Source organism: Neomonachus schauinslandi, chromosome 8 (assembly GCF_002201575.2).
Source record: "Neomonachus schauinslandi chromosome 8, ASM220157v2, whole genome shotgun sequence".
NCBI classification, from domain to species: domain Eukaryota; kingdom Metazoa; phylum Chordata; class Mammalia; order Carnivora; family Phocidae; genus Neomonachus; species Neomonachus schauinslandi.
The window spans coordinates 112,431,301-112,453,189 of record NC_058410.1 but is presented as its reverse complement, the minus strand read 5'-3'; the positions used below and the strand labels follow the sequence as shown (position 1 = coordinate 112,453,189).

Genomic DNA, 21,889 nt, shown 5'->3' with positions numbered 1-21,889 from the left:
CAAAATGGATGAATCTTAGTTCTTATGCTAAGTGAAAGAAGCCAAACTCAAAAGGATGCATTCTATGTGATTCCATTTATACAACATTCTGGAAAAGGCAAACCTATGTAGGGCAGAGAATAGGTGAGTAGTTGCCTGGGAATGAAGGAAGGATTAACTGTAAAGGGGCACTGTGTCTTGGTACAAATTGTGCACGTACCATGTGTGTTTGTGTATAAACTTGACTTTGGGGACACCTGGGTGGCTCAGTTGATTAAGCATCTGCCTTCAGCTCAGTTCATGATCCCGGGGTCCTGGGATTGAGTCTCACATCAGATTCCTTGCTCAGTGGGGAGCCTGCTTCTCCCTCTGCTGCTCCCCCTGCTTGCGCATTCGCTCTCTCTCTCTCTCTCTCTCTGACAAATAAATAAAATCTTTTTTTTTTTAAGATTTTATTTATTTATTTGACAGAGACAGCGAGAGGGAATACAAGTAGGGGGAGTGGGAGAGGGAGAAGCAGGCTTCCCGTGGAGCAGGGAGCCTGATGGTGGGGCTCAATCCCGGGACTCCGGGATCATGACCTGAGCTGAGGGCAGATGCTTAACAACTGAGCCACCCAGGCGCCCCAAATAAATAAAATCTTAAAAAAAAAAAGCAACTGGGGCGCCTGGGTGGCTCAGATGGTTAAGCGTCTGCCCTCGGCTCAGGTCATGATCCCAGGGTCCTGGGATCGAGTACCGCATCGGGCTCCCTGCTACGCGGGGAGCCTGCTTCTCCCTCTGCCTCTGCCTCTGCCTCTCTGTCTCTCTGACTCTCATGAATAAATAAATAAAACATTAAAAAAAAAAAAAGCAACTGGACTTTAAAAATCCTGATACCTAGTCCCCATCTCAGACCAATTAGCCCAGTGTTTCTTTTAAACATTTCCAGGTGATTTCACTGGACGGTCAAGGTTGAGAACCACTGGGCTACATAAATCATTTAGTGAACTGCGAGAAAACATTGCCTGTTGGCTTTGGGTTTCCACTCTCCTCAACAGCTGATTAAAAATGCTGGGCAGAGACTGAGCATCAAGTGAAGTAATTGGTGTTTACGTGGGTGCAAGTTATCCCACCTTTTCCCCATTGATGGCTAGGAGTCACTGGGCAGGCTTTTCTTTGGTTATCACTTTGCTGTTGCTGATAGTGCTCAAACGGGGGATTGTGAAAACCAACATCAAGAAAGGCTTGAGGGGCGCCTGGGTGGCTCAGTTGGTTAAGCGTCTGCCTTTGGCTCAGGTCATGATCCCAGGATCCTGGGATTGAGCCCAGCGTCAGGCTCCCTGCTTGGTGGGGAGTCTGCTTCTCCCTCTCCTCCCTGCTTATGTGCTCTCTCTTGCCATCTCTGTCTCTCTCAAATAAATAAGTAAAATCTTAAAAAAAAAAAAAAAAGGTTTGAACACAGTTTGATTTATTGAAACCATTGCATTTAAGATCATATCCTGGGCAATACTCGATTGTTCTTACACAGTCATGGTATTTTCAACCTTTTCTACAGTCACCTTGTGAACAGACCTGACTTGGGGCTGTGGTCCAAAGTATACCACTAGATGTCACCAAGGAGTGATGAATGGATAAACAGATGGATCCAAGGGTAAAATGGGATGGGAAGATGTTGAGAGTTTATTTTCTGGATCTAAAGGGCTCTGAAGAAGGCGAGTTACTGTGGAGGATCTAGGGAAGGGTTTGCAGTACCTCTTAAAAGTTCACCCCAGTTTTTTAGGGGTTCCTTATTTGCTCCAGACTTGGGCTGCTTCTGTAACCTTCTTCTTTTATTTAACCCTCTCTTTGTCTTTGAGATTTTTCTTAAATATCTGTACCTTGGCAATAGGTGGCCTCCTGTGTCATATTACTTTCCTGAGACCCTTTTCCTGTGTATAATCTGTAATTAACTATTCTGCTATAGAACTGTTCTCAAATAGAGTCTTTTGGCCTCCCTCCCCCTCCTTTTTTATTTCTGCCTGTGTTGTTTCAGAAGTCAGCAGAACTCAACACTCTCATAATTTCTCAGGCTGAATATGAATAGAAAGGTTGGGAGAAGGTTAGCCAGATAAGCCAGGTTAGGCCCAAGGCAGTGAGTTAAAGCCAGTCTTTCTGTATGTATCTATGTTCATTTTTCTCTTCCTCTCTCCGCTCCAGCCACATAATATAAAACAAGAAGCAAGGGCCTTCTACCAACCCAGAACTGAGATCCAAACTCTAGTCTTCATCCTCTGTGCCTTGTAGTCAAGCCCCCATCCCTCATTTTTGGGTTGACCAGGTATCTTTTCTAGCTGTGAGGAGGTAGCTGTAGTTACCAACTTGAACATAGTCTTAGTCCCAGTTCAGATGTGACCTTCATCTCTGGACTGTCTCCCGAAGATAAGTTCTTTTTTTTTTTTTTTTTTTTAAGATTTTATTTATTTGACGGAGAGAGACACAGTGAGAGAGGGAACACAAGCAGGGGGAGTGGGAGAGGGAGAAGCAGGCTCCCCGCGGAGCAGGGAGCTCAGTGCAGGGGTTGATCCCAGCACCCTGGGATCGTGACCTTAGCCGAAGGCAGACGCTTAATGACTGAGCCACCCAGGCGCCCCTTTTTTTGTTTTGTTTTTTTTTTAAAGATTTTGTTTATTTATTTGACAGACACAGCAAGAGAGGGAGATAAGTTCTTAATATGGGTTAAAATGCCCACTTTGCCTTTCTTTCTTTCCTTCCTTCCAAATTTATTTATTTAAGTAATGTCTACTCCCAACGTGGGGCTTGAACTCACAACCCCAAGATCAAGAGTCCCATGCTCTTCCAACTGAGCCAGCCAGGCACCCGCGCGCCCGCCCCTCCCCCCCCCAGCCCCATCTCTTTAAACTTTAAATCCTGCATTTGTTTCAAGTCTGTTTTTAGAACCTGTCATCTCCATTTAGCATCTCTTCTCTGGCCCAGCTCTACATGATAGTCCTTTGCATTTATAGGCTGTGCTGTGTAATCCCATATTTACTTATATGTGCCCTCGTGTTTTCCTTTCCATAGTCAGCTGCTAAAAGTTGTTTTCATATCTTCTACTTTTGTGCTCAGTATATTTACCTTGCAAGATGCTGAGCACAGAATTGAAATGACTGTTGATAAGTCGATTGAGCCAGAACATAATAATAGTAGTGAACACTTATATAATGCTTACCATGTGCCAGGCACTTTTCTAAGTACATTACATATGTCATCTCATTAAATCTACACAAAATCCATGAGGGAGAGTCTATTATTATCCTTCATTTTATAGATGTGGTAACTGGGGCATGGAGAGGTTAAGAAAGTTAACCAGAGTCACACAGCTATTAAGTGATGAGGCCAGATTACAAGTCTAGGCACTGTGACTCCAGGGTCCATGCTCTCAACCCCTACACTGTGGTTTAATTTAAATCATTAAAGTAAATATTTATCAAGTATTTGTTATATATGAGTCACTGTGCTCGGTGTTTTACATGTATTATTTCATTCATTCCTCACAGAGCGGTATGAGTTAGGAACTGTACTATCCCTATTTTGCAGACAGAACTGGGACACAGGTTAAGTAAAGTGCTGAAGGCCGGGCAACTCATAAATCCAAGGTGGTGCATTTGGGCTGTGAACTCAAGTTTGTCTGAGCCAGAGCACCAACTCTTAACCACTATGCTGTGTTCCCCAGCAGACCTCTGGGGCTGTTAATTGGGTTAGATCCCAGTACGAGGTACTGATACATTCTTTTTAGGTTTATGTGTACTGGAAGTGCTTTGCTCATTCACCAATGTGTTTGGGGGCCACATTCAGAGACAGTGCTTGTGACTTTCCTGGCTAAGCCTACCTTTTGAACCTCATCATTAGACGCTGCTTCCTTTGCTAATAGCCGGTTTTCCAGTCTTGGGCCATGGCCCCCAGTTTAGGTCAATAGGAGCTATTCAACTGCAGTTTCTTTTAATGCTGCTGCATTTGAGTAATTCATCTGCCAGTAATAAGGTGATTCCTGCCTATTATACCAGCAGTTCTCTGTGGAGGCATGAATGTAAAATGTAGGTAAAAAGCCAAAGCTGTTGGAAGAATGCTGTTTCTAAGGGTGGTGATTTATGAACCTTTTCTATTTGTTCTCAAGGGTTTTCCTTCTGAAAAGGCAGAAGGTTTTGCAGCAGCAGGAAAAAGTCCATTAAGAGGAAGAAAATCATGAAGCTTATTTCGTCTTTCTTTCCCTTTCTCCAGAGTCTGAATGGTGTTTGGCTGAACAGAGTACGTCTAGAACCTTTAAAGGTCTATTCTGTCCGTAAGGGAGACCACATCCAGCTCGGGGTACCTCTGGAGAATAAGGAGAATGCAGAGTATGAATATGAAGTTACTGAAGAAGACTGGGAGAGGATGTATCCTTGTCTTGCCCCAAAGAATGACCAGATGACGGGAAAAAATAGGGGATTGAGAACTAAAAGGAAATTTAGTTTGGATGAATTAGAGGGTCCTGGAGCTGAAGGCCCCTCAAATTTGAAATCCAAAATAAGTAAAGTATCTTGTGAACCTGGTCAACCAGTGAAGTCTCATGGGAAAGGTGAAGTGGCCAGTCAACCCTCTGAATATTTGGATCCTAAGTTGACTTCTCTTGAGCCGAGTGAGAAGGCCACAGAGGCTCATGTTCACCCTGGCTCCGCAAAAATCATAGAGCTTCATCGTAAGAAGCAGAAAGCCTCAAACCCTTCAGTGTCTCAGAGCAGCTTAGAGCTGTTCAAGGTGACCATGTCCAGGATTCTGAAGCTGAAAACACAAATGCAGGAAAAACAGGTAGCTGTCTTGAAGGTGAAAAAGCAGACCCAAAAAGGGAACTCAAAGAAAATTGTGAAAATGGAGCAGGAGCTGCAGGACTTACAGTCCCAGCTGTGTGCAGAGCAGGCCCAGCAGCAGGCCAGAGTGGAGCAGCTAGAGAAGACTTTCCAGGAAGAGGAACAGCATCTCCAGGTACCACACAGGAGGGAAGGACGCCAGTGCTCCTCAGGGATGGGCAGGCCCTTGGTGAGCCTCTGGCCACAGCTCTGTGTTTCTGGGTCAGGGACCACGTGCTTTGAGTGCCAGGGACGCGAGATGGAATGGGAACAAAGGACTTTGAGAGGGAGAAGGGGGTAGCGTAAAGTGTTAAGACTTCAGCCTGATGGTCAAGAGCCAGAGTGTGGTGCCATGATGGGGTAAGGTAGCTGGCTAGCCAGGACGTAACTGATCTCAGGGTGTAAAGCTGAGGCCCCTGAGAACTGAGGTAAGTTCAGAGAGAGGCTGGATGAAGGTCAGGAGGCCACAGAACCACAGTACACTCAGTTAAACCAATAGTGGTCCTTATGAATTATCTTTCTTTGCTATGTCAAAGCCAAATCACTTAGCCCCAAGGCAGCGATGGGTCAGGTGGTAACTCTGCTCTTGTACCTGGCAACTTACTAGCTCTGATGATTAGTTAACTCTGTAGCTAACCTAGGAAGTGGGAGCCTAGAAAGGCGGAAAATGTTTTTGTTTCTATCCTAAGCATCCAGCACAGGAGGGGCCAGGTATATTGTGATTCAGTTGTTGGGTTGAGTGATAAGCACCTTCCCCAGTGCCTTTAGGGGGAAGGTCGAATAATGACTGTCTTAGCTGTGTCAGGGTAAGACCAAATGTGTCTCCATCCCTGAGTCATTTGCTTAGATTGCAAGCTCTTGCACAAAGCCTCTAGGCTAGAGCTGATCCTGGTCCCTGCTCAAAATGTCAGTTCCCATCTGGCAAGAAGCACATGTTTACTCCCACCTACTTGCTCAGGTAATATTGAATGTCAAGAATTCCCCATTGTTGACTTAGAAATAAAAAGGACCAATCAGGATTGAAGAGAATAAGCTTTTTTGTTTTGTTTACTTTGCTCAGGGGAAGGAACAACCAGTAGTGTTGGCTTATTTCTGAACAATTTATAAATTTCATTCTAATCTCTGCTATCCCCTTGAACTGGTAGCATTAGCAAGGGCCATGGATTAAATGGGTCTTTCTGAGGGTATACACTGCTTGCTTATGTGTACCTTTTTGCTTCCCCTACCGGCCTGGACTAGTTCTTGAAGTTAATGGAGGGAGTTCATCTTTAATATTTAGTGTATGACACCTTCACCAGAGCAGAACCTTCTTTAAAGGCTAATGTGTTCAGGAACAAGAGTTATTATTAATTAATATTTGGTCATGCTTCAGGATATAGCTATAAAATCTTTTTCTATATCAAAATGGTAAAGAAAGGCAAAAAGGACTGGCTTGGAGAATTTCTAGGGTATTTGAGGGTCATATATAAATAGCTCATGGTGAAATGTATCTAGTCCTTTGTTTATGAGCTGCATTTCCCTCTGCCACCAAGCCCTAAGGATTTATTCTACTCCTACTAATTGTTCTAAAGCTCATTTAACTGTTGTTGCTTCACACAGATTTTTTTTTTTTTTTGAGCACCTCCGTTGCCTGGTGTTCTATACTTGGAGTTCAGGTGGTTATGAAGATGCTTAATAAAGGGTTTTTGCCATTAAGAAATAAATCTTGTTCAAGAAATGAGATATATTATACACGTAAAATAATCAGGACAGTTTTAAGTCAATATATATTTAAATTAGAGAATAATTTCCAGTTGGCATATTAAATGGGCAGGTAATTCTTAAAGTAAAGAGGGAAGGGCCTAGAGGGTCTTATAGAAGGTGCTGGACATAGGGCAACGATGATGTGGAAGGCATCCATATCAGAGGGGGCTGATGGAGAAAACAGTGTAAGTTGCAGCGAGGAGGAGAGGCAGTTTATGGGCTAGAAGTGACAGAGACTCACACTAAGAGGGCGGCCAGAATCGAGGGAAGAAACGTGGTGGAGCTTGTGAGTGTCAACCTAGGGGATTATATCTGAGTTTAGATATTTGGTGGCTTCGAAGCTCTCAGTTTACATCTTTCTGGGAGTCACGGTGTTAGCCAGTGAAGAAGACTTGGAGTATTACCCCAGGGGTTCTCTCCAGAACAACTCGGGTGGTAGCTTGAAGGTGACAGCCCTGAGGTGTGCAGTGTTTGAGTAAGTAGTTCACGCTGCTCAAATCCCTTCCTGCCAACAGCTTAAAGTAAAATGGGAGATTTTCCACCTGCTCCCTGCCCCCTGTTGTTTCCAGATGCTCACAGAAGCTAGTCTGCTCTGCTTGTTGCTAGATTTTGTTTCTTTTATCCCCCTCTGCAGGGAAACCTTCCATTTTGTTTTTGGTTTTGCAGGGTTTGGAGAAGGAGCAAGGAGAAGAGGACCTGAAGCAACAGTTGGCCCAGGCTCTGCAGGAGGTAACTTTTCTCTTGCCACTGTACTGGGATTGTAGTGGGCTGCAGCTTCCCGTGGCCGCTGGCTGCCTCTTGTGCTTAGCACACACCTCTGCAGATCTCCACTCTGCAGACGAGCGGCTGCTCACACCATCAGGTTAGAGACTGGGCCTCACAGACATGCCGGGACTCAGCATGAAAACCTGGGTCTTCATCTGAGCAGACGTTGCTCTAGTGAAGATGGGACGGAGCCTTTAGCCGTTAGGAGGCTCTCTGGGGGAAGTGGCTGTGCTTCCAGAAAGGTGAGGGCAGCAGGGGGCATTTCAAGCTATGACTTGGCCACCAGGGCCTGTAAGGGTCTTTATTACCTCACTGTTCCTGAGCTGAAGCCTTCTAGAAACCATTCAAGAATGTTCCAGTTAAGCATTTTAGGTCGGGTTGAGAAAGTGCAGTTTGACAGTCAGCAAAGCATAGCGATTTACTGAAAGGGCAAGGCTCACAGGAATAAATTCCCCTCAAAGATTGCCTGTAATTTATTTCATGTAACTTGACTATCATCTGATAGTCTTTTAAACCTGCTTTATCTTCCATCTTTAACGTGTTTATGATCAGGAATTTGATGCAAGTTTTGTCAGGAGGTTAGTGGGATGGTTCAAATCTCCTTGAGAAGGGTGAGCAATTGCGTTAGAATTTGTTGAGAATTTTTCTTTTCTTGCATATGTAATTCCCAACCTTCTTAGAATGCTAATAGCCCCATATTATTGTGAGCTTTGGGGGAATGCCTGCCTTGATTTCCCTAAGGGGTGTACAAATAGCCTTGAAAAGCCTTGGGTGAAAATTCAATCTTTTTGGAATTTTATTTTCTAAGCTTGTTTATTTTCTAGGGTGGGAAACTAGGCATATTTCCCATTTAGAGCATTATTAAATTGTATTGCAATATTGTTTTGAAATTGACTGGAAAAGAGTAAGGTTCTGCTACTTGGAAATCCCCAAGGGATCATTGAGTACCTTGCACCCACAACAACTCACCCTCTCCTGAGAGATAGGAAAACATTTAGCATGAGGTAGTTGGCCAGTCTCCATTAGTCTAAAATGGGATACTTTTAGGTCATGGTTTATAACAACGTGCCTAGGGACATACCACTCTCTCAACTGAAACAGTGGTTGTTTTTTGGTCCACCCTGTTGGTCCCTCTGTAGCAGTTTTTTTTTTTACTTACTAGGCAATTACAAAAACTTGCATTTACATAGAGCTTTTTTTTTTTTAAGATTTTATTTATTTATTTGACAGAGACACAGCGAGAGAGGGAATACAAGCAAGCAGTGGGAGAGGGAGAAGCAGGTCTCCTGCTGAGCAGGGAGCCAGATGTGGGGCTCGATCCCAGGACCCTGGGATCATGGCCCGAGCCAAAGGCAGACGCTTAACGACTGAGCCACCCAGGCGCCCCTACATAGAGCTTTAAAAACTTTTCCAAATGCTTTCATATCTGTTACTTTATTTTCTTAACACTGATGTAGGAGGGGCACCTGTTGTCCCATTTTATAGATGAGTAAGTTAGGCACATACATCTAATCAGTGGTCAAGATGAATACCCAGGCCTTCTGATATAATTGCTTTTTGGGGGGAGACCACACATCTTAAAATTTGTTTCTTGAGTAATATCTTTTCAGAAATATTTACCTTTATTCCACCCTTTTTAAGAAAGGATTTGAGGTGAGAATTAAAGTGTAAGCTATACTTTAGCACAAGGGTGCTCAGAAATTTTCATAGTAGAATCTCTTGACATTCAGTGTAGGCGGTTAGTCACAATGATTGAGCTATTAGCTCTTGGGTGTGCCAGCTTCCAGAAGACACAGGCAGGGTTCAGGCAGCACTGCCTTACAAGCACGTCGTATGTGATTTGTAGAATAAATAGGTTAAAGGTCTTTTTTATTTCAACAAAAATGATTATCTAGACATTCCATTTCTCCCTGATTGTTTGTTAAAAGCCACTCCCAGTGCTGGGTAGCCTCAGATAACTTACCAGCTCTTGAGCATTGGTTCCCAGAATCACTTGGGCAGCTTTTAAAAAAAAATGCACATTCCTGGGCCCCCAGCCAAACCTACAGAATCAGACTCTCTGGAAGGCAGTGTAAGTTCTTTAGTTGATTTGGATGGCCATTGAGGTTGGGTTATTTCCAGAGGGATTAATGGATTTGATGACCTCCCTCCCTAGCTGCCCCCTTCCCTGAAGAAAACCAGCAGGTAAGTGAGCTGTCCTGAAGGAACAAAGGCATTCTTGAAATTGCCAATCCATTGATCCCTTGAACCAAAGCCACTGATGGAGGGAGCAGGCTCGTGTGTGGCTGAAAGGAAAGATGCAGTATAAGCTCATCTTGAATATGTATCTGCTGTGTTTCTGCAGCATCGGGCTCTAATGGAAGAACTAAATCGCAGCAAGAAGGACTTTGAAGCAATCATTCAAGCCAAGAACAAAGAATTGGAACAGACCAAGGTACTAGAAAGAAGATGAAGGTTTAGAATTTGGTTAGTACACGCAACTCAGCATTTTCAACAGTGCAGGGGTTGCTATGGTGAACGAAGAGAGAGATTATGGCAGTTCTCTGCCTCAGGGGATATAATCCGTAAAATTATTCAGGCCTATAGAAGGGTCTGCCTCTAAGACATTTTTTTCCTTCCCTCATTCAGAAGCGAAATGCTGGGAATGAGACTGATCCTGCAGTCTCGTCCTTTGGCTGTGGTAGATGCTCCTTCAGAGTGTTTCATTGAGACAGGCTAAGGGGTGGTATAGTCGAGAAACAGTTCATCCTGATGCATGTAGATAATTATTTCCCACATCACATCAGTGGAATGCTTAAATTAGGGGTTCTAAACTCAGGTGCCCACAAGGGTAGACCGGTAATAGAAGTGAGTGGAGTGGCCTTGGTGCAGGATCACAGTAGGGAGCTGTGAGGACAGAAGCACACCAGCCAGGGGCACTCGCCACCCCCCTTCCCTACCCCCATCCCCGAGAGGCAGTTCTTCTCTGCTGCAGGCAGTTGTTGCTGTCCAGAAGTGCAGGCCCACTGTTGTCAGATCTTCTGCCATTTCCACAGAAGATGGAAATCCAAATGTTTATGTGAACTATTTCAATTTTAAATATTAGCAACAAATTCAAGGTTTTTTTGTTTTGTTTTTTTTTTAATACCATGAGGGCCAAACTAAACAAATCTGCCAGCAAGATCCAGTCCACAGGCCACCGGTTTGGAACCTCTGACCTAAACTTAATGCCTGAGGCTGACTGCATCTCTCAGCCCACCCTTCCCCACAGACAGACCTGGAGCAGAATACAGAAAGGAGGAGACTCAACTTTCATTTGGTTTGAGATCCTTATCCTCTATTTAAATCACATAGTACTTTCTTTCTTAAATTCCAAAAAACCACCAAATCTTTTTAAACTTAGCAATTTGTAAGTTTTCAGGGAACTTGACTTTAGTTAAAATTGGTCCAGACCCTCTTCACTGCCCTAAGCAGTGTGACAGTCTTTGCTTTGATTAAAAGAGACAATAAAAGATGAAAAATTGGGGCGCCTGGGTGGCTTAGTAGTTAAGCATCTGCCTTCAGCTCAGTTCATGATCCCAGGGTGCTGGGATTGAGCCCTGCATCGGGCTCCCTGCTCAGCGGGAAGCCTGCTTCTCCTTCTCCCACTCCCCCTGCTTGTGTTCCCTCTCTCCCTGTCTCTCTCTCTGTCAAGTAAATAAATAAAATCTTTTTTAAAAAATGAAAAATTAATCAGTTACTCAGATACACCCTAAATGGCCTTACCTTTCCCGTCAGGGGCTCCTGACACTTTCAGTTTAGGGGATGAGGTGCTGACTTAAATAAATGTTTGTGGGGTGCCTGGGTGGCTCAGAGAATTAAGCGTCTGCCTTCGGCTCAGGTCCTGATCTCAGGATCCTGGGACCGAGCCCCACATAGGGCTCCCTGCTTGGTGGGGATCCTGTTTCTCCCTCTCCCTCTGCCGCCCCCCCTGCTTGTGCTTGCTCGCTCTCTGTGTCAAATAACTAAACAAAATCTTTATAAATAAATAAATAAATGTTTGCTTCAAGAGAACATACGTAGGTAGGATCCTTCCCAAAAAGTGTGTCCACAGGTGGTCTGACCTCTTGGGGGGAGCAGAGGAAAATTGGACTGCAGACCTCTGTAGGAGGTAGAGGTGGCAAGCATCATAGAGCTTGGATCCCCAAGGGCCTGGAAGAGGCCCTCTCAGCCTCCTGCCTCCAGGGAGGAGTATAAGTATTAGCCTTATTTTGTAGAAGAGGCAGCTGCAAGGAACACAGGGGACCTTATAAACTAATTCAGGCTTCCTGCCTCTTTGGCCTGGTTTTTTTTTTTTTAAAGATTTTATTTATTTATTTATTACTTACTTACTTACTTTCTTACTTTACTTACTTTACTTACTTACTTACTTACTTACTTTACTTACTTACTGAGCCACCCAGGCGCCCCTCTTTGGCCTGTTTTTCATGTCTGCTTTCATGTCCAGTACTTGGTTGCTTGGGATGATTTTATATCACCTTTAAACTGCCGTTAGTTATAGGATATGTAATCCTCATTCTAGTCTTAGGTGGTCTGAACGCTACCTTCAGTTTTTCTCATTTGGTTAGTTCTGGGGAAGGAGACAGACCTACAATGCAAATACAGAAAAAGTGGAGAGAGGAAAGAAAGGAAGACAGTGCCCTATATTAGAAAGCAGTTCTGAGAAATCATAACCCTCTGGGAAAGGGTTTCATTCTCCTGTTGCTGCGCCAGGTTGAATATTTTATTTAGACTCCTGAATCCTATTCCAGACAATTAACCTGTTCCCTGTCCTGTTCTGCATTCTTGTCGGTTCCTCCAAATGACAGGTGGGGTTGTGTGTCTTTGCAGGAAGAGAAGGAGAAGGTGCAAGCACAGAAGGAGGAAGTGCTTAGCCACGTGAATGACGTGCTAGAGAATGAGCTCCAGTGTATTATTTGCTCAGAATACTTCATTGAGGTAATTACAAGCAGTGGCTCATGCCTTCTTACTCCTCTCAACCCTGAACGGAGCCTCGGCTCTACAGGTTCTGCTATAGGGAAACATTCTGAAGAGATTTTTATTCTAGGAATCTATTGTAGTTACCTGACCTCAAAGTGACTTCGAGAGGTGGCCATGTCTCATTTGTCTTTTGTAGTCTTCTTTACCTTTACTGATCTTTTTATTTTGTGTGTTGTTGAGTGTTTATTTGGTACAGTTGCTCTTTTTAGCTGCAATAAACCCTTTATTTCTTTGTTGTTGGGAGAAAACGGGGCCACGTGGCATTAGATTTTTGAGGTATCAGAGTAAAGCTGCTCAATAAAGCTTCTCTTTCTTTACTCTGAATGGGCGCAGTGCTGAGAGTGGGCGGATAGTTCATTCAGCCTTTAACAGGGTGGTAAATGTCACTGACGTGTGACCACTTTGGGAATTCAGCCAGATGGAACATATTTCCGGGACTCTGAGGCTCCCTATGAAAACGAAAACATCTCCTAGGTTACCATTTGTTATCATGTCAAATTTTTGCATTTGTGACCAGTTCATCTTATACCATTCATCTTAAACTCAAGTTGTTAAATGACAGTGCTTTTCAGACTTCTTTAAAAAAGAAAATGCATGCATGCACTCCTTCCTTGTCTCTGGTAGTCTATAGGGAGGTTGAGTCTATTAGCCTCCTGAGAAATCTGTCCTGGGTAGATCTGTTTCTTTTGCTCTGGATCCAGTTTGACTCAGGTCATCATTTCCCCCATAGTTTCTAGTCATTTGATTCCCTACTTTGGAGAGGCCCAGTGTGGCTTTGACAGGGCTCTGCTAGAGGGAGGCAAGGGAAGGGATGTTGGGGGCTGGGTGATGAGTTAGCCCACCCAGAACATCTCCACAGACAACAGACAAACAACCTGACCCGCGCCTTGTTTACCGCAGACTGCCTGACCTTTTCTACGGTCACCTTGTAAAGTCAGTGTTGGAAAGAGGTTTTATTTTAATCAGACAGGTTTTCAGTCCTGTTTGTGAGGATTTATCTCATATAGTTAACAAAATACCTCCTAGTTGGCGTTCTGTGCTTGACTTGGCATTTGAAAAATGCATAATTTCTGGTATTTTCCACTGCTATCCTAAAAGCAGGAATGAAGACTTTTAAGCCTCAGAAAAACTTGTATCTTAGGAGATGTACATAAACAAGAGTAGTGAAGAGCACGGTTTATATTTTCAGAAGTGAAAAGGGCCCTGGCAGACATCTGACCATTGGAGTGACTCGGAGGAGCTCCTCAGCTTTAGACTCCCTTCTGCTTTCCCTCTTCTCTCAGGCTTATTTACTTAAGGATTCAGTCACTGTCAGTGAATCCATTACATTTTTCCCATTGTTTTAGTTTCTTTTTCCCCAGCCTTTTTAGTTGTCTTTTACATGTATTTTACTTTTTAAGTTTTTTTGAGTATAGATGCTGCCTCCTGCCGTTCTATATACTGAGTATTCAGAGTGTGCTCCCCGTCATCTATTAAGATTGATCTGATTCTCCATTAGCAGGTTATACATTTGTTTTCCATGAGAGAATTAGTGATGTATTTGTACCAAACATTGACACGCTTACTAGTCCTGCTTGTGTCCAGTGACGTTTGTTTGCAAGGTAGCTAACCTGCCTTGGCAGTGTCGTCTGAGTTGGTGGAACAAGACAGACAAATTTGAACTTACCTTTGAGAACGAAGATGAACCATCTGACTTAAAATCTCCCATCCCCAAGAACAATTCTAATACCATCTGTAAGCCCTCTAGATGGGATTAGGGTTAAATTTACATTTGGCCTTGGAAATGAACTCCTGTCCTAGCTTTGAGATCACAACCTCCCTGGGAAAGTAAGCATGACGGTTCTGATATGTGTGTTCACATTCCCATTGTAGGCTGTCACCTTGAACTGTGCCCACAGTTTCTGCTCCTACTGTATCAATGAGTGGATGAAGCGGAAGGTAGAATGCCCCATTTGTCGGAAGGACATCAAGTCCAAAACCCACTCCCTGGTTCTGGACAATTGCATTAATAAGATGGTAGATAATCTGAGCTCAGAAGTGAAAGAACGACGAATTGTCCTCATTAGGGAACGAAAAGGTGAGTGGGTATGAATAAGAAGGTGAGTGAGTTCCCTCAACAGAAGACTGACAAGCTTAAGTAAGCAAATTTTTTGGTTGGGGAAGAGAGTAGGATAAATGATTCTTAAGCTAAAAAAGAGGAGGGAGAGATGGGAAAAAAGGAAGGAGAGTTAAAGGTAATGAACATGTGAGAAAGAGTTGAGGGAGAATGGACTCGCGTATTTGAGCAACGGGAAAGGGGGAGACTTAAGCGTATGTACCTTGGTTATGGATGTGGGTAGAAAACACAAGGTCAGAAGGTTTATTGTACCAATCACTAGATGGTGCTGTTGTTCAGGACAGTTCAGTTGCTGTCCAGGTGTTGGCAAAAATCTTAGGCTGGGTACACAATCAGTTATCAATAGGAGATGAACAAGTCAGAGATTGACAAATTGGAGAATGCTTGATGAGAACACACATTTTATAGTAAGTCACAGCTTAATTACACAAATTGAACATAATGTTAAATTAGAGAAATTTAATCTTTGAGGATGCTAATATGTCTACCAGCTAGTCTCCCAGTTGGAGAGAATTTGGATAAAGAGATTGGGGAAATGGGTGGGTGAGTTCCCCTAATGAACCATGCTTCCTTGGTGAATATCCACTTATTCAACCAAGTGATCTCATCACCCTTGAAGCTTGCTGTGTTGAGGGTTGCAGAGCCCCTCCACTTCAGACTTAAATGTCCTGTGGTTAAAGATGCATCTTGGGGCAAGGCACAAGGAAGCTAATGGAGAGGAAAAAGGATTGGTTATTGGCCAGGGATGAGAGTGCATAGAAGCAGGCTGGATCCGATTATCACGGTAATAATAGTCCAGCACAGCACTACCTTCTGGGAGAGCATCAGAGCCAAAGTGCAGTGATGTCAGTTGGCTGCCCATAAGGGCCGAGCAGAGAAGACCCAGAAGCTCACTGCCCCTTACAGGTGCTCCCCACCACCTGGCCATTGGTAACCCAGGTTCATCCATGTCTCTGGCTATACCTTTCTCCCAGTCCAGGGAAACTGAAGGCCTAAACGCCACACTGCTAAGAGTAGGATCTTCTGTCCGCTGCTTCCTTCCTGCTAGCCCTTCAGCAGATGTCAGCCACTTTGAATAGGGCCAGGAATCTGCTGCTAGTCTGCAGGCGGCCATGCTGTGACTCTGGCCCTCGGCTGGTCAGCCAGAGCGGAGGCCGCGAGCCTGTGCAGAGCCAGGTGAAGCAGCTGCTGAGCAGGAAGTGGGCTTGAGCCTGTTCTGCCAAGGAGGGCATCTCACCTGGGGAAGGGGGGGACAGCCCTCAGGTGGTTCTTTGGAACCGAAGTGTTCTCCACTTTCCTGACAGCTGTGTGCTCATAGATTTTGTGGCCGGTTTGAGCCCTCCCAGATCTTTTACCTCGCAGGAGCCGCTTGATTCTGGCAGAATCCCATTGCTCTTCCCCTCACTTCTCCCTCCGTCAGCATTTACAGGAACGGTACACGCCACACGGGGATAAAGAGATATGTACGGCCTTGTCACCGTTCCCACAGCACTAAAGCCCATATGGAGGAGGGAGAGAGGCGAGTAGGCAGTCGGACAAGTCCCACGCCAGTGTGCTGGTACACTGTAGAGGAGCGGGCTGTCGGTTTGGTCGGGGCAGGTGGAGGTCCAGTAGAAAGCTTCATGGAAGAAGTGTCACTTGAACTGAGTCTTAAAGGTTCCCAGGGGTGGAGCTTTCCAAGCAGAGGCTTCAGCACAAAGCACAGAGGCACGAGAAGCAGTGATGTGTTCATAGCAGTGCCCCCTCGTTGCCCATACGTGACAGAATGTCCACATGGGGCCAGGGCAGCCTGAGGACAGCCATGGCTTAGGAAGTGTCCGCTGAGGTATCGTGAATGCCTTCTGAGAGGAGCAGTGACCTGGGACCCAGATTCAACCCAGGTCAGCCTTTGAGTTGGAGTGTGCTGGGTCTCGAGGGTTGGGGGGTTGGGGACACTCATGTACTTTCTTCACCCAGCCCACTGACTGGGTTTCTTCTCGCGCGTGCAAGCGCGATAGATGGCTTCATGCAGCACTGGAAAGGGAAAGAAGAGCCCCGTGTCTTAAGTTCACCTCTGGCTCCCCTCACACAGTTAATCCTGTAGAATAAATCACATCAAACCCCTCTCTCCCTCCAGAGGCTAAAGAGGGTGCCTCTGTGCCTTGTCGGTAACCCTCGGAGCCGACACAGTGAACTGAAGCGGCCTCCCTGCCGCGCTCCCCCGCCGGGAGGGGCGCTGACACTGGTCTCCGTTTCCGTGGTTATTGCAGCGAATGCAGCTCCGAGGTGTTCTCCAGAGACAGACAGAAGGTTCTGAGTCCCGATTTAGGGAAACATGTGCCAGAGCCATCAGCAGCTTCACTGGTCTGCAGTGTGAGGTTTAGAGAAAATTCTCAGTTCAAATACCAACCTTCCTTGCCAGTTGAAAGCTGCTTTAATCCCCAGTGCATGGGAATTTTAAAAAAGGACCAGACTTAGGATCTGGGAACTGGGATTGGCAGGCCTGTAATTGTCGGAGTTCGGATACCGCGGGAAGGCTGTTTTCCTCCTGGGCAGGGGTTGCTCTTACCACAGACTCAGGGAGGGAAACCCATCTGTCGGTGGCAGCACAAGAGCAGCCCCACTCCAGGCCTCCAGGCTGGTTGTTGTCTTCTAGTTCCCTATCCCCGTGGGAGGAGTGATGCCGCATGACTGATGAGCCGCTGATCCTTGTAAACTCTGTGAGGCCAGATTATACAGAGGAGAGGAGGATAATGCTCGGATACTAGATCCTATGTTAGAAAAAGGATGCTCTGGAGCTGGGGCAGATAACAAACATCTAGTAAGTGCTTGTCACATGAATAATTGTGGCTCTCTGGGATATTGATATGAGATTTTCTGAAGGGAAGACATTCTGACATTCCCTATAGAGGATCTCCCTCCGGAGCTGGTGAGGGGCTAGAGCAGTCTTCTGTCAGCTACTTCCCCTCCTCTGTGTGTTCTGTTCTCATTAAATACTGGTTGGTTGACAGAGTGTTAACATTCTCACTTTTAGCTTTCCCTAGCAGTTTCTTTGGGTTGTGCTCAGAAAAGAAGAAAGCAAATTATCTAGAAATAAAATCTTGTCGGTCCTTTGGAATAGTGATTTTCAATCCCGGGGCTTTTTCAGACTGCGTCCCCTGGCTCCCTTGGTACCGTTACACTGAGCCAAGGCTCCTGGCGGGAGCGTGCTGTGGCCTTTAGGTATGCCGAGGTGGGGAGAAGGCTTGAGGAAGCATAGCTTCCCTGAGGGTGACACAGACCCCCACAGGCTTGAGGGTTGCTGGGAAGATCGACTCAGGTCAGACCACAGGGCCTGTGGCTCTTGCCAGTTGCCCGTAGGCTATGAGGAGGGTGATCCAGACACGGGACAGGAGAAAGTGGCAGTCACTGAAAAGAGATCTGTCTGCCCAGCTGCAAGGTTTTCCGTGATAATGCCCATCCCCCTCTGCTGAAAGATAGAGCCTCGTATAGGAGGATGTGGGCATGGCCACAGTAACTGTGTCTGGCAAGCTGAGCTCATCCAGAGAGAATACTTGTTAGCAGGCACTCTTAATCCACCCAGTCCTGCCCCTAGAAAATCTGAAGGGTCGTGTGCATGAGGTCAGCATGCCTGCCCAGCACAGGACAGTTCATCTGGGGGAAAATGGCTCTCAGCAAGGTAGGCATGGGCTGGGGTGTCCACATGCACGCACTCAAATAGTATGTAACACTGAACGCTTTAAAATTTTTGACTTTTAAAAATTCTTCCTTTGTAAAATCGCCATGGGATAGAAAATTAGTAAACTTGTTACTAGAAGCCTTTTTTTTTTTAATTTCTCCATCACCACCTCCCATTTTTGCACCTTAATTTTCCTTTCCTTCTCTTTGTCTATTGTCCTTCCTTTCCTTATCCCTTGATGGACATCTCCCCCATCACCCTTACTGGCATCTCAGAATGCATAGTTGGAAATGACAAGGGCAGCACAGGAACTGTCCCCCCAGTGGGGGAGGGGACCGTGATCGGAGTAGAGGTCAGCTGTGGGATTAATTACAGTGTGTGTGGAGTAGCAACCCGTGAAGCCCTAGAACCTCAGATTGCTCGCTGACTCTAGAGTCTTTTAGACTTCTTTTTTTTTTTTTTTTAAGATTTTATTTATTTGAGAGAGAGAGAGCGCGCACTCGCACAAGCTGGGGGCGGTGGGGAGGGCATAAGGAGAGAAACCCAAGCAGACTCCGTGCTGAATGCGGAGCCTGACACACACAGCCTGAGGCGGGGCTCCATCTCACTACCCTGAGATCATGACCTGAGCCGAAATCAAGAGTTGGACACTCAACCGACTAAGCCACCCAGGCTCCCCTTTTGTCTTCTTAATGATAAAACAGAGTTATTTTGGTTCTCTAAAAAAATGGATTCTCCCTTCCGATGAGCATGTAACTTTATGATTTGCTTTACAGACATATACTTTTTAGGAAGTTCTTATTATAGAAGGCCACCTGTGTAAATAGGAGTGTCATTAACCAAACCAGATTTTCCCTGAGAGTTTCTTGGTTTCTACACTTAACTCTAGATGAACACAGAGCATTTTTAGATTTCCATGAACTAATCTTAGAGAGTGGCTGGGGTCACTGATTATGTTTCCTCCTCCCTCCCCCATAGAATATCATAGAATTAGGTGCATCACCTGTTGAGGCTTCTCTACACCAGCTGGATATATATCCTGCCCGACTGCCTGCTACTGTGGTTTTTAAGAAATCTAATGAGACCAGACATGCTCCTATTCCTGGCTAAGGCTTCTGCTTGAATTGCTTTCTGCTTTCCGACTCTGGAGAGTTTGGACCTCTTTTACCCTTGCCCCATGAAACCTGAACCAGAACCAATATCTGTTCCTTGCTTCCTTTCGTCTGGGCCTTTCCTTCCCAGTTCCTACTAAGTGCCAGGTGTTGGGGATAAAAGTAAGCAGGGCATAGGATGAAAAATTGCCTTTTGGATGTAGCAGGAGTGTGGGACATTGATGACTTTATCTAGTACAAGTTTGGGGGGCTGGTAGGGTGAGAGGCTAGTTTGCAGTGAATTGGAGAATGAGTGTGAGGTTAGGGAGTAGAGCAAAGTAAGATTGACAGGGTCCTCAAGAAATCTGGCTACCGCCAAGACGGTAGGAACAGCACCAAGAGAAGGCCATAGTTGGAGGAGGAGGTGGGATAAGAGGAAGTTTTTGTTTTGTTTTTTAAAGACATGAGAGATCCAAGTGTGTTCAGTTGCTGAGCCTGTGGCAGAGCTCGAGAGGCTGGGAAGTTGAGATAGTGGGCAGGCTCAGATTCTTTGGAAATCAGGATGGGGCAGTGCAGGGAATGCATGGCCCAGATTGGGGAATTAGTCTTTAAAAGTGGGAGGGTACATCTGTTTTCTAGAGAGAAGGGTTTAATGTGGGAGGGTGGGCAAGGAAATTTGCTTGAGGGGAGTCAAGAGAATTTCTTGTGGCTTCTGTATTTTTCTGTGAGTTACTAGGTGAGGCCATTAGCTGCGGGAAGGGGAGCCTCGCTTAGCTCTCCAAGGCTGCCCACAAGTGGAGAAGAGTAACTTTTATAACCCTGTCAGTCCTCCTGCCGACAGTTGTTCAGGACCTTAATCTCAGGGAAGGGGACAGTCTCCCTGGTATCTTTATTGTGCTCTTAGGCCAGGATCCCTGCTTCCCTGGATTGAGGAGACAGAAACAGTGAATAGCAGTAAATTGTCCCTCCCACCTCCTCCCTGTCTACCTCTCCTTGCCTAGTGCTGTGTATATAATTCCTTCGTCCTTCAACACATGTTCATTGAGGGCCAGCTTTGTGCCAGGTGCTGCTCTAGGATCCAGGAATAGAAAGACAAGTGAAAATCTAGTAAGTTAGATGTGATTAGTGCTAAGGAGAAAAAGCAAGGGATCAGGGAGTGATCGTTGCCATTTTTGGTAAGGTGGTCGAGGGAGGCGTCAGAGAGAAGGCAGTACTGGAGTAAAGCCCTGGAGGCAGCGGCCAGGCCGCCCTGCGGGGAAGAGTGTTACAGGAAGGGGGAATGCGCCTGGGGAGGCGGAGGGCCACGAGGCCGCCAGTGTGACTGGAGTGGAGCGTGCCATGGGGGCGAGGGGGGCAGCACAGAAGGACCTCGTGGGCCTTTGGTAGGAGTGGGCCTTGAACTCTTACTCTGGGAGAAATGAGCAGGCTCTCTGCAGCGTGACATGAGGGTGGCAGCAGGGAGGCCGGGCCAGGGAAATGCAGGCTCCTCCTTTAATTCTCTTTTCTTTCTCGTCCAAGCAAAGAGACTGTCCTGAAGACCACGTTCCAGGGGCATTCGAGGGACTACCAGGCAGTGGAAGCTTGGGAGGGTCTGGAGGATTATCTGTGGACAGGTCTTGGGCCGCTCTGAGATGGCGCGCAGGGCGGAGCCCCGTGGGACAGAGACTGAGTTAGCGAGTCCTCCGCACCACCGTTGTTGGCTGGCCGTGCTGCCACCAGGAGGGCTGCTTCCGGGGACTTGATAAGACTCCGCTTCCCTGTGTGGTGAATGGGTTATGTATTTCTGTTCTGCTTTTTAACTTTATTGTTTCTGTTAGCGTTTTGGTACCTCAGAAGCCCCTCAGTTGACATTTGTTTTGGACAGGGTGGGGTACCCCTACGGCTGCCCCTAAAAGCTAAGGCAGCCTCTCTTGGAGAGGATGGTCTACCTTTTTGTGAAAACAAGATGTCATTTCCTGGAAATAAAATGTAAAGCCTGTCAGTTGCTCAGCTGGGCTTTGGTGTATTTATCTTCTTCCCTTCCAGCTCCCACACAGTCTCGCAAGTAAACACTGGTAGCTCATAAATTGCAACCAAGAAAGTGACTGTATCAGATGATAGACTCAAGTGAATGTCAGCCTAAGAACCAAGCCCAAGATCATGACCATAGCAGATGGGCTCTGTTAAGGCCCTTTTTCCTTTTCATTCCAGAGGTAGGTCACTGCTTACCTGGTTTCAGGAGGGGATGGATTCCCTTCTTTCAGCTGGGATTCGGAAGTTGTTTCTGAATCTGTTTTATTTATTTAGTAAACTCTATGCCCAGCGTGGGGCTCAGACTTAACAACACTTGAGTTCAAGAGTCACACGCTCCACTGATGGAAGCAGCCAAGTGCCCCCAAATCTCTTTTACCCAGTGTCAGAAAACAAGGGCAATGGTTTTATGAGAACGCAATTTTATTTATTTATTTATTTATGTTTAAGTTAAAAGTCATTTCTCTTTTGCTGCCTCCCCCCTCCTTTAAACAGAAAGAGAACTAGTTTGATGTTCGGGAGATAGAAGCTTAGGAAAACCCGTGGTCTCCTTGGTTACTAGTGAGAATGAAGGAAGAAACAGGAAGCTGAAGAGTAGTGATTTGAAACAGGGAGCTCTCTCGTAGGATTATGAAACTGCACATTATGTCATTCAGCAGTTTGCTACCCGATGGACAGGTATTTTC

General features: G+C 45.7%; 1 protein-coding gene across 4 annotated transcripts in view; it reads left to right on the top strand.

Annotated features, from left to right (window-relative positions):
- Positions 1 to 21,889, top strand: part of RNF8 (ring finger protein 8) — a 35,224-nt gene extending 13,335 nt beyond the window's left edge. The window contains exons 3-8 of one of the 4 annotated variants that reach the window (XM_021684699.1): positions 4,218 to 4,958; positions 7,232 to 7,294; positions 9,675 to 9,764; positions 12,179 to 12,286; positions 14,201 to 14,266; positions 20,712 to 21,889. In XM_021684699.1, coding sequence (XP_021540374.1) covers positions 4,218 to 4,958; positions 7,232 to 7,294; positions 9,675 to 9,764; positions 12,179 to 12,286; positions 14,201 to 14,266; positions 20,712 to 20,867 — 1,224 coding nt within the window. In that variant the 3' untranslated portion in view covers positions 20,868 to 21,889. Of the gene's footprint in view, positions 1 to 4,217; positions 4,959 to 7,231; positions 7,295 to 9,674; positions 9,765 to 12,178; positions 12,287 to 14,200; positions 14,406 to 20,711 lie in introns of all 4 variants that reach the window. The other 3 variants (XM_021684698.1, XM_044917656.1, XM_021684700.1) reach the window with 3 other exon arrangements.